Raw genomic sequence first — 12,925 nt, forward strand, 5'->3', positions numbered from 1 at the left:
CTTAATTTACAGAATATGATCCATAAATACATTTATGAGACAATTGTAAAAAAATTTTATGCATTGATAATCAGTTTTAATGTCAAAAAGTTTTTTGTTCATGTAAAGATACCATTAGAAGTGCAATATTTTGGTCCAAATTTGTTTATCTGCTTACTTGTTGTTAGGCTTTCTTTTGACAAGAATGTAATAACATTAACTTTACATATATATTATTAATGCTCTAAAAAATGTGTATTATATTTATATAAATAATTTATGTCTATAGAATTTAAAGAGCTGATGCTAAAGTTTTAAATGGTTGCACCTTGTGAAAGTACATAAAAGTCAATATGGTGGATCACACAGCAAGATCTTGTCCATATGACCATGCCAACATTTTCTCCAAGCTTACATTCTGGTAATTAAAAACACTTGTCATTTTAGTTTAATTTTTAAAGTAATTTGTGGAAATTTCATGAAGATTTTACATATATATCTATATATCATTATATTACATATCTATCTATCTATCTATCTATCTATCTATCTATCTATCTATCTATCTATATCTATCTATCTATCTATCTATCTATCTATCTATCTATCTATCTATCTATCTATCTATCTATATCTATCTATCTATCTATCTATCTATCTATCTATCTATCTATCTATCTAGACTGGCAGCCCCCAGTCAGTTAGGTGCTGATTCGCCACAGCCTGCCTGCTCTAATGGGTGCTTAGAGCTTAGTTTAAAACGACAAGCAGGCTGGAAACTTGCACCAAGCAACAAAAGAAGAAAAATTAAACTGAAAAAGAAAATCCCTGTCATGCGACTGGCCACTTGGAATGTCAGGACAATGTGTCCTGGTCTCACTGATGATCTTAGGCAGATCGACGATGCAAGGAAGACGGTAGTTATAAACAACGAGCTAAAAAGGCTACATATTGACATTGCAGCCCTGCAAGAAACCCGACTGGCCGAAAATGGCATGCTCCGCGATACTGACTACACTTTCTTTTGGAAAGGGAAAGCACAGGATGAGACTCGAATACATGTTGTGGGCTTTGCTGTCAAGAACAGTCTTCTTCCCATGATAGTCCCTCCAGTTGGTGTATTGGAACGGCTACTAAGCATAAGTATGATGACAGCACTTGGAAAAGTCACTCTAATTAGTGCCTATGCCCCCACACTAAGCTCGCTTCAGGAGGACAAAGACAAGTTCTATGAAGACCTCAAAGAAGCCATTGCAAACATTCCTCAAAAAGAACATATGATCCTTCTAGCTGACTTCAATGCCAGAGTAGGATCAGATCACACTACCTGGCCAGACTGTCTTGGGCTTTTTGGAATCGGAAAGATGAATGAGAACGGACAAAGACTGCTTGAATTCTGCACATACCATAAGCTCTGCATTACCAACACATACTTCAGAACAAAACCACAGCACTGTGTCTCATGGAGGCACCCTAGGTCTGGGCACTGGCACCAGCTGGATATGATACTGACACGAAAAAAGGACATTGGAAATATACTGCAGACACGTAGCTACCAAAGCGCGGATTGTGATACTGATCATACTTTAGTGTCCTGCCGGACAAGACTGCTGCCAACTAAGATCCACACATCACAGGGAAAAAAAAAATCACGCCTGAATACTACTAGCACAAAAAATCCTGATCTTTGCACCGAATTTGAGAACAAATTAGAGGAAGCTTTTAAAAACTTCTCTGTGACTGAGGTAGAAAAAAGCTGGACGTTTATGCGTGATACAATCTACCAAACATCATCACTGGTCTTTGGAAACAAAACCAAGAAAAGCGAAGACTGGTTTGAAGCTAGTCTACCAGAAATGGAAACTGCCACTACGAACAAGAGAGCAGCCATGCTAATCTACAAGAAGGATCCCACCCCAAGCAACTTAAAAAGGCTCAGAGCTGCACGTAACAATGCCCAAAGAGTAGCGAGACAATGTGCTAACAAATACTGGCAGGAGCTATGCGAAGATATTCAATCTTGTGCCGACTGTGGTAACATAAGAGGACTATATGAGGGCATGAGAAAAGCCTTTGGACCTCACACCAGCAAGTGTGCTCCGCTCAAGTCAAAAGATGGCTCAATCATCAGCGATCATGCGCTGCAAATGGAACGATGGGTAGAACACTATGCAGAACTCTACCAGATTGAAAACGCCATCTCAGCAAATGCTGTTTCCAACTTCCTATCACTTCCAGTTTTGACGGAATTAGACGAAACGCCCTCAGTAAAGGAGCTGAGCATTGCCATTGACATGCTTGCACATGGGAAAACACCCGGAGGAGATGGCATTCCTGCTGAAGTAATTCAGGCTGGAAAACATGCCCTAATCAAACCACTCCATGAACTGCTAAGCTTGTGCTGGGAACAAGGAATGGTCCCCCAGGAATTGAAAGACTCCAACATTGTTACAATTTATAAAAATAAAGGCGACCGCTCTGATTGTAACAATTACAGAGGCATCTCACTGCTTAGCATAGTCGGAAAGGCTTTTGCTAGAGTATTACTAAAGCGATTACAAATCCTGGCAGATTGTGTTTATCCAGAGTCGCAGTGTGGCTTTAGGGCAGGTAGATCTACAACAGATATGATTTTCTCTCTTCGGCAGCTACAGGAGAAGAGCAGAGAACAAAAGCAGCCCCTCTTCATAGCATTTATTGATTTGACCAAGGCCTTTGACCTTGTTAGCAGAAGCGGTCTGTTTGCTGTACTAGAGAGAATCGGCTGCCCAAATAAGTTAAGAAAACTAGTGTCAGCTTTTCACGAAAATATGCAGGGCACCGTTCAGTTTGAAAGTTCTTCCTCCAGGCCATTCTCCATTAAGAGCGGTGTAAAATAAGGATGTGTACTGGCCCCTACACTATTTGGCATCTTTTTCTCAGTCGTACTATCCAGTGCTTTTAAATCCCTGGAAGACGGAATATACATCCATAGCAGATCCGATGGAAGGCTCTTTAACCTGGCACGTCTTAAAGCCAAAACGAAAATGCATCGTATCTTGATAAGGGAGCTGCTGTTTGCCGATGACGCGGCACTCGTATCTCACTCACAAGGAGGTCTACAGAAGCTAGTGAACGCCTTAGCAGCTGCTTGTCAAGAGTTTAGCCTTACTATAAGTCTCTCCAAGACCGAAATCCTGGCACAAGACGTCGCAGAAATACCTATAATACAAATTGGGAACCACACCCTTTCAGTGGTGCAGGAATTTACCTACTTGGGTTCAACAATTGTCAGTAACCTAGACTTAGACATCGAGCTGACAAAAAGGATAGGAAAAGCTACCACAGCATTGGCAAAACTCTCCAAGCGCATCTGGGAAAATGGTAAATTGACCACAGCGACCAAAATCCTAGTCTACAACGCCTGTGTTGTAAGCACTCTCCTTTATGGCTGTGAAAGCTGGTCAACATACATGTACCAAGAGCACAGATTGAATAGTTTCCACTTGCGCTGCCTGAGACGCATAATGGGCATCTCTTAGAGGGACCATGTCTCCAATCAGGAAGTTTTAAGATTGGCCAATATGAACAGCATGTATGCTCTCCTGACACAAAGAAGATTACGCTGGCTCGGACATGTCACCCGCATGCCAGATGGTAGAATCCCGAAAGATATATGTTGAGCTTGTGGAAGGAGTCAGACCCAAGGGCCGCCCAAGACTAACATATAGAGATGTCTGCAAGCGAGACATGAGAGCCTCAGGCATCAGCGAAAGTATGTGGGAAAATATAGCCAAAGACCGGAGTGCATGGAGACAGACTGTGCGTGCTGGGACAACCCTTGCTGAGAACAAAAGAATTGAAGCGGCTTTAATCAAGAGGGATAAAAAGAAAGCTGCCCTGTCTGCTAGCCCTAAATCAGAGGCATACACATGTACGAATTGTGGCAAAGTCTGCCGTTCTAGAATTGGCTTGATTAGCCACACCAGATTCTGCCCCGTCTCAAGATTAAGCCAAAACCAGTGACTCATTTGGGCGCATCCATTGCCTTTCGAGACAAAAGGAGCCATATATATATATATATATATATGTATATATATATGTATATATATATGTATATATATATATATAATTATATAATTAGTTTTAAGTTAGCAATGTGATATCTGTTTACCTATGGATCATCATCACAAATACTTGTTTATTTATTTTTTTTGTTATAGTTTTTTTTATAAAACTCACATCTTAACATACCGTACTCAAAATGTTTTAAGGAATTGTAGAAAGCATCTCATAATTTTTGGTGTTTGTTTTGTTCCATCATCAGGTGGATGAATGCATTGTTTAAATTGGGCTTTAAAAATCATCTTTCATCTCTAAACATATGTGATGTATCAAAGGAGGATGAGTCTAGCCTTATGCAGTCCAAACTTGAACGGTATCATTCTCATGTATAATGTGCATACATGTTTGACATTAGCTGAAGTTTAAATTTAAAACTTACAAAAATAATATCTTTTTTTTTCTTTTTTCCATTTTTATATGAAAAGTAAAGTTTTTATTCTTTGAAATTATAATTTTGCATAAAATAATGTATGAAACATATATTTATTTATATTTGGATTTTTAAAAATATTTAGATATTTATTTAAGTACTACCATGGGTACGCATTAGATTTATCTCAAAACTATTACAATAAAATTGTAGAACTAATATTTTATAAATAAACATTTTTATAAATATTATGAAATGATTACAGCTACTGGAAAGATGAAGTTCAAAAATATACAGAAGGTGGCAAGGCTAGTCTTTTTCGGGCTGTGCTCTGGGCATTCAAGTGGCAATGGATTTTGCCTGGAATTCTAGTTTTCATGTCCGTAAGTATCTCAATGCTATAGATGATTCTTTTCATAAAAATCACTGTAATCCTTAACAAAGCAACATGCAGGATCTGTTAAAGCTGTTAAGTTTGATTTTGACTTGAAAAGCTTTTAATATCATTTTGACCTCAATTCCCCATTATAATAAATCCTGGTCACATGATAGGATTTGATTTTGACCTCTTTAAACAGAAAATAAATTAAATGTCTACCTATGAATTCAAAGAAAAGACACATGCTAGAGATTCCTGTTCCACAGGCTACATTCATATAAATTTGTTTGTGGAAATGCATTTATAGCTTTATGAATAATTTTTTTTAAATTAAAAAAGATTTACATTTATCAATAACTCCTCAAAGTTTTCCTAGATAATTCAGATGCTTTTTTACAATTAATTAAATGAGACTTTTTTTAAATGTTGAAAATATCTTTTTATTTGTAGGAAGCTATAAAGTTGATACAGCCCTATCTTATTGGCCTGTTGGTTGCTTATTTTAATGATGATGCTGATTCAGTGAATGAGTCCACTGCTTATGGCATCGGGGCAGCTCTTGGTGTGAGTGCATTCCTTCAAATCTGTCTAAACCCTACCTACTTTTTCATCATGCAGCATGTTGCATTGAGAATGAAAGTTGCTGTTGGTGCTATGATCTATAGAAAGGTAAGCACACTATTGTTGAAATCTCCTGGGACCACTATCATATCTTCTTATCTACATACTGTGCCAAAATTAATACATTTATTACACTTATTATATTCAAGCCAAACAGTAAGTGTTAGATAGCTGAACAGTTTTAATCAATTCAGTAATATAAACCATCAAAATATTTTTTAAAATGAGAATAATGAAATAATAAGAAGGAATGAGGTTTAGTGAACTTTAGTCCTAGATGTAGTTGTTTTGTTTCCCCACACTTTCCTCTGCAATATCTTTATTTACTAGAGCATTCCTATGGAAATGAGATGGACCATTGCACGTTTATATGTTTTTAGATGTTGGTTTTCCTTTCACAGGTTCTGTCTTTAAGCACTGAAGCTTTTCATTACACATCATCAGGGCAGATAGTTAACCATTTGTCAACTGACATAGAAAAATTCAATTCGGTAAGTTTTTGGTTCTATGATTTGATGAGCATAGTGTTATGTTTTAGACTATGTATGATGATCAAGGGGACAAAAAAGTGGGTTGAAATTTACATTACCTCTATATCAATTGAATGTCTAATTCAGATAGAAAGATTTCTGAGGATGGAACTCTGGGTATTTAACTTTGAACTTTTTTTCTATTAGAAATTCATTCTTAGTGCCACCATGTCTTTGAAGTTTTTAATTTTTATTTGTACAGACAAACTTGTATGTATGTAACATTTTGATTGCAGTTATTTATTTCAGAATGTTAGTTGTTTCTTGATAAGTTTTATAAACATTTTATAGTTTTCTTTTGAATCATTTTTATAGCATTGCAACCTCTGTAATTTTTTTAAATATTTTTTTCTTTTCTAAGCTTCATTTTTTGTGTTTGTTCCCAGTCCATTGATTTACTACATTATATCTGGTTGTCTCCCCTGTCAATCATTCTTGTTATGTACCTGATGTACAGCCAGATTGGAGTCACTTGTTTCTGGGGCTTAGCAGTGGTAGCAGTCATTGTGCCTGCTCAGGCAGGCCTGTCATCTATATTTGGTAAACTCAGGTAGAGCACACACGTCATTAGTTAAACTATATTTTAGTAATTAAATATTTATTTATTTTTTTTATTCTTACTTATTGAAACTTAATTGTTACAGGCAGAAAATCGGGGCTTGTTCTGACAAACGTATTCAGTTAATGTCTGACGTTATCATGGCCATAAGAGTTATCAAAATGCATTGCTGGGAGAAGCCATTTCACAATCTGATTACCAAGCAGAGAAGGTAGGAAATTCTAGCATGTTTATGTTATTTCCCCCCCCCTCCCCCAACCAAAAAAAAAATCTGCATATACTGCATCTTTTGAGCATGCATTATACTTCAACAAAATTCATCTTTTTAGAAATAATAAATACATTCAATGACATTGTTCATTTAAACAATAGATCAGTATTAGTCCATGAAGAGAGATTTCAACTAATCAGACATTATCCCACACCAGTAATAGTTTATAGTTCAGCAATACATTTATAAAATATTAGCATATTTGCTTTATTTTCACCTAGTCCCATCTAGAAAGACATTGAAAAGACACTGTTGAAAGTTTGATACTTTTGTACAATAAAAGTTAATCACATGACAATCATTTACCATTGTAAAGTGAATTTCCTGAGCCTGATCAGGATATCTTTGTCGTGGCACATTCATGTGAAAAGCAATGTGTAACTTTTTAGTATGAAATTTTTTAGGGAAATGGATTAGTAAGATGGGACTTACATAAATTAAAAACTTCTTCTAGTCTCCTTGTCCTAAATATTAGAAAACCAAATTTGAAATAGATTCTGGCTTTAGATTCAGTACATGAAGTAAATAAGTTTGATTATAGTTCTGTAATGTATTATCATGTTTTGCATTTTGTTGCACTTATTTATTCTAACCAACCATGCTCATTATCCTGTTGTTTTTTTTTATCAAGATAAGAATAAATTCATAAAGATGAATTAATGCCCATTGCAGTTTCATTTATCAGATTTTAAGAATGTTAGTGCTCTGATCATTGTGAAAGATTTCTTGCTGCTGCATTCAAATTAAACTGTAAAAACATTCTTTTTTTTTTTCCATCTCACCTTGACACAGGCATGCTTCCTCCAACATAAATTGAAGTGCATTATGACTTTTATATTAAGATTCTTTTTTTAATTATTCTTTTTTTTTTTTTTTGTGCTTGTTAAAGGTATGTCGGTCATAGTGCTCAGAACCAAAGCAATAAGTTTTAAAACTTTTAAAACATCATTAACTTTATCCATTTAAGACATCAATGACAATTTGTGTAGGAACATGAAAAGTCACTGAGATAAACAGTAAAATGAAAAATTGTTTGAAATAAAAAAAAAAAAAAATAAGGTCACAATGTCATAATCTGAGTAACACCAAATTAGTAAAATTTCAAAATTTAGAAACATTCTATGACAATTAAAAAAATGTTTGTAAAATGTTTTACATGTTTCGGATGTTCCTTCAGAGTTGAAGATAATTACTTCCTAGTCCAAACCTCCCGCAGGACGACGGGGGATAGGAGCGGGCAGGGTTTGAACCCGGGACCATCGATAAATCTGAACGACAGTCCAGCGTGCAAACCGCACGACCAGGCAGCCATTCAATTAATGTAACAGTTCAACATTATAGTACTTACAACACTATGGTGGTATATTGCTGCTGAATAAACCACCTAGCTACCTTATTGAGGTGGCTTGAGTTTGAATGCAAATCAAATCACTTGAGTTGTATGTGCCTAGAGATAGCATATAAACCTTCTATCTCCCTCTCTCAACTAGTTTACTGAGCTGCTCTAGGGGCATAGAGATTCCAATAGTAATATCTTACAAATACAACATCATTAACTAATAAAAACACCATACTTATAAAGATAGTAAAATATGAACACAGTTCTCATGCTTTAGTCGAGGGGAATAAAGTGCCATCTAAACAGGGAACTGGTGTGCTTTAAATAATAAAAAAAACTTATGTTTTTTTAGCTGTTTAAATTTCTGGTTAATCAGTTTTAACTGTTCAGTATCATTTTAATGAGAAATTACATTAGTTTAGAGAATGACAAACTTCACGCAAGGTTAAAGTAAAGCTGTTTTTGTATCCTCACTACAATATTTTTTCAAGCTGCTTTTCCCGACCTCATTTGAAAGATTTTCAGCATTTTATAATCATTAGGAAGCCCTGTATGCTGTGAAATGAAAGATCCAAAGTTTGTTTGGAAATTAAAACACAGCAGATTAATTTAGACAAAAAAAAAATGTAAACACTGTCATAAAAAATCCTAAACATTCCTCACCAATGATTTACTTATTGGTTCTAAAGCTGACTTGCAAACAAATCAACAAAACATTGTGTGTGTGTGTGTGTTTGCATTTATTTATTTTGTTTAAATTGTCATATTTTCACATACTTAGTGTCAAAATATTTGTTTAAAGTTTTACTTTTTGTAATGCATAAACAAATCTTTGAAGATGATTCATTTTTTGTGTCCAATTGATCTTGTCATGACTCATTGCTGCAATAGAATTTAGCCTTTAAGCCATTTATTTTCTATATCTTTTAAAAGGCAGGAAATATTTTATTATCATATTGGAGCATTTCTGAAGTCCATGGCCAATGGGGTTGCAGATGTTTCTCACAGACTGATGGTATTGCCCATGATTGTTGTCATGTATGTTTCTGGTGATAAGCATATCACATCCCAGTCTATCTTCACTATGATTGGATGGCTAGATGCTGTACGCCTGACTGGATTCTTCTTTATCTATTATTCTGTGGAGACTATAAGCCAGCTCGTAGTTTCCTTAACTAGAATTGAGGTGTGTGTTTTAGATGCTTGATATATCATCTCATTCTTTTATTTTTAGTGTGCGTAGTAGTAGTATTTCCTGACAGAGCTGTCTTACTGTAGGTTTTTTTTACCCACAACTCACTTGTTTGTTTGTTTGGCTGTTCAAATCTTGCATTCATTACCCTTTTTCATTCATCTACCCATATTTTTCTTACCTTTCTGCATTATCATTTTGAATACAATGTTTTTTGACTACATTATGTGAATTGACAACTCTTTTTGTACAAAAATTATACAATAATTGCTATTGGGGATAATGATTTGAGAGCTAACCTACTTCTCTCTACCCTGATATGGTGCTTTCTGAGTTGCTCTTAGCTATGACATGGAACGTGTAGGCTACTCTCAGACATATTATGGGAATAGTAAGGCTGTTCTCAGCCATGGTATTGGACTTGCAGGCTGCATTAAGTCATAGTATGGGGCTTGCAGGCTGTTCTCAGCCATAGTATGGGACTTGCAAGCTGCTTTAAGCCATAGTAAGGGACTTGTAAGGCTGTTCTTAGCCATTGTATGGAACTTGTAAGGTTGCTGTCAGCCATGGTGTGCTAATTTTATGGCTACTGTCAGCCATACTGTAATGCTTATTTATAAGGCTGCTTTGGTTTTGTGCTTGTTTTGTCACTGTCAGTCAATGTATGATGTGTTTATGGCTACTCTTGGAAATGGTATATTTATGTAGTTCACTTGCTCTATAAGATAGCCATAATTTGATGGCTACTCTCAGCCATGTATGTTTATAGTAGCTCATGTAATGATGATTAAGAAAAACAATGGATTAGAATGGAGTAGTGGTTGTTTGGCTACTGTTGGCCTTGGTTTGGTGTTTTTGTGTCTACACTTAGAAATGGTATGAGGCTTTTAGGTCTGCTTTTGGACAGTGCTTTTATAACTTACTCTATGCTGAATGTTATAGAATTGTTAAATATTTTAGTAATACATTAATTAAATGACTGGTATTAAAATTTGTGAGGATATCTTGCTTACCCCTTTTTTAAAGTGGCTTTAATAGAGCTAAACTTCTCTTCGTATATTCTGGTGCTTAATTACATACATCCATATTTTTTTACAAACAGGCAATAATATTTTTAAAGACAGTTTGTCAATGAACATTGATGCACTAAGAGGAAGTTTGCTTGTGGACCATGCAACATTGTTTTAAATTTTGCAGCAGGATAAAAAAGAAATAATTCCTATCAAAACCATAAAAAAGAAAAAAAAAAAAAAAAAAAAAAAACAATTCCAAACTTTTTGCAGATCTGAGATGTCTTTACTGAGACTATCTGTCTTGGTTCGGAGTGTAGAGTCTGCTCTAGATGCTCTATCCACGCGTTTGTCTTTCCTGGCAGTAGCCATAGTCCTCTGGTACAATGACTCTAATGGGGCTGTAGATGTATTCAAGACACTAGCCTGGCTTTATGTACTTCAGGGTGTGGCTAATAAGTTCCCAGTACAAGTGTTGCAAGGGTTAGGCAATCTGCAGGGCTCAGCTGAACTGGTGCAAGTGAGTCTCAATTCAACATCAATCATTTGTTTCTATTTAAAAAGAAAACACTAAAGCAAGCTTCTATTTACTGTCTTTTGTTGGCTTTTACTTGGGCTCTTCATTTTCTGTATTCACCATTGTGTTTATGTTGAATAAAAAGAAGTATTTAATCACAGTAACTGACTCTTAGTTGGCTTATATTTTTATCTTTCCAAACATATTTTTTTTACTAACTTTTATAATACTTTCAGTTTCATAACCAGTCTAATTCCTGATATCTCTTGATAGACAAACTTGAAATCTATATGCTTTTTCTGAAGGTGTAGTCATATAGTAATACTATCCATTATTGAAGTTAATTAATTTATCATTTAAAGTAAATTATGTTAATCAAAGGATCACTATTAACAATTATATGTTTCAATGTTTAATAGTTGTTTGATGCAAACCATGCTTATATTGTATAATTAATGTACCCATCTATTCTTCTAAGTTTATAAAAGAAAAACTTATACAATTTCATCAATTCACAAAAGAAAAATGTAAAATAATTTCCACAAATAGGAGAACAAGTGTTTGGAAAAAGTATTGATATGATTATTTTCCAAAGGGGAAAAAATATCTAAAGTTAAAATCAGGTTTTTTAAAAATTTTGTATACTTGGTTTATATTCTATATCTGCTGATTTTTTACCAACTTGCTGATTTGTTGGTAAAATTGATTAAATTCTGCAATTAAAAATATTGCAGTTTTTTTTAACTTGACTTGACTATTATGTTTTTTTTCCTAAATCTGTAATAGACCAAATTAAATACCAGTGAGTTAATGTATTTCACTCTAAACCTTACAATTACTAATCATGTTGTACATAATTCTTGCATGCTCTGCATTCAAAGCATTTCTTATTGATGTCATTTTGTATCACGTTCTGAATTAAACCATACATTAAAATTCTAACCAATTTTATTTTCTCTGCTTTGACATTAAATGAATAATTCTAAAACATATGAAACTCTTTAATGCTGTTCACAGCAATTTTAATTTGCCATTTTCATCATTTCACTCAGGCATATCTAAATTTTATTAGTTTAAAAAAAAAGTATTAGCATTTTTGTTTACTAGTAATAATAATAATAATAATAATCTTTATTGTCCGTACAGAAATTTGTCTTACAATTTGTGCATCTTCCTTAATTGTAAACATATGGCCATATAAGGCCATTTTTAAAAAAAACACCTCCAATGTGTGTGTGTGTACAAGGTCACATAGGACCTATTTTAATACATCCAATGTGTGTGTGTATACATGGCCATTTAAGGCCTTTTTTTAAAAACACCTCCAATGTGTGTGTGTATATATTATATTTTTGTTTATCCACCTAAACATGATTGGGATTTTTAATTTCGGAAGCTTCGGAATACACCCAGCTCTAATGGTTACCTGACATTAGTTGGGAAAGGAAAGGCAGTTGGTTGTTATGGTGGCCACAGGACACCCTGGTAAACAGTGGGCCACAGAAACAGATAACTTTACTTCATCTACCCTATAAACCACATGGTCTGAGAGGGAAACTTTACTTTTTTTTAAATTTAAGAAAATTACTATTTTTTTCAGAATTTCCTTAGTGACAGTCATAGTGAAACCACAGTTATGGTTAGGGTTTTGTTTTGTTTTATAGTTGAGATAAACATTTTAGAGAGTTTGGAAACTGAGCAGTAGTGAGCTGTAGGGTTTACATTGTTGGGAGTATTACTGTGGTTTTATTCAATGTTTTAGCCCACCATGCAGCTTAGAGTATCTATTGGTGATTCATACCATCCTGTGCCTCTTATAAAGCAATATATACATTTTATATTGTGTAGTTAATTAATATTGTAATATTGACTTTAAACATGACATCAGCCTAGTTTAGCATGCTTAGCCCCTTTCCGCTGTTGGCATGATTCACTACCTGCATGACTTAACCATTGTTTTTGTTGCATGTTTGTTTATTTATTATGCATTTTTATCTACACATAAATTTGTGATTTCACTGCTTTTTTTAAATTATAGAAAAGAGTATTTGTTT

General features: G+C 34.5%; 1 protein-coding gene across 3 annotated transcripts in view; it reads left to right on the top strand.

The window, feature by feature from the left end:
• Window positions 1-12,925, top strand: part of LOC106061294 (ATP-binding cassette sub-family C member 4-like) — a 37,557-nt gene that overhangs the window by 8,320 nt on the left and 16,312 nt on the right. For 2 of the 3 annotated variants that reach the window (XM_056009772.1, XM_013219371.2), the window contains exons 2-9: window positions 269-400; window positions 4,286-4,396; window positions 4,719-4,836; window positions 5,283-5,501; window positions 5,855-5,944; window positions 6,370-6,533; window positions 6,628-6,753; window positions 9,086-9,338. In XM_056009772.1, the coding sequence (XP_055865747.1) occupies window positions 333-400; window positions 4,286-4,396; window positions 4,719-4,836; window positions 5,283-5,501; window positions 5,855-5,944; window positions 6,370-6,533; window positions 6,628-6,753; window positions 9,086-9,338 (1,149 nt within the window). In that variant the 5' untranslated portion in view covers window positions 269-332. Of the gene's footprint in view, window positions 1-268; window positions 401-4,285; window positions 4,397-4,718; window positions 4,837-5,282; window positions 5,502-5,854; window positions 5,945-6,369; window positions 6,534-6,627; window positions 6,754-9,085; window positions 9,339-10,627; window positions 10,875-12,925 lie in introns of all 3 variants that reach the window. The other variant, XM_013219372.2, reaches the window with a different exon arrangement.

This window comes from Biomphalaria glabrata, chromosome 1 (assembly GCF_947242115.1).
Source record: "Biomphalaria glabrata chromosome 1, xgBioGlab47.1, whole genome shotgun sequence".
Classification (NCBI taxonomy): Eukaryota; Metazoa; Mollusca; class Gastropoda; family Planorbidae; genus Biomphalaria; species Biomphalaria glabrata.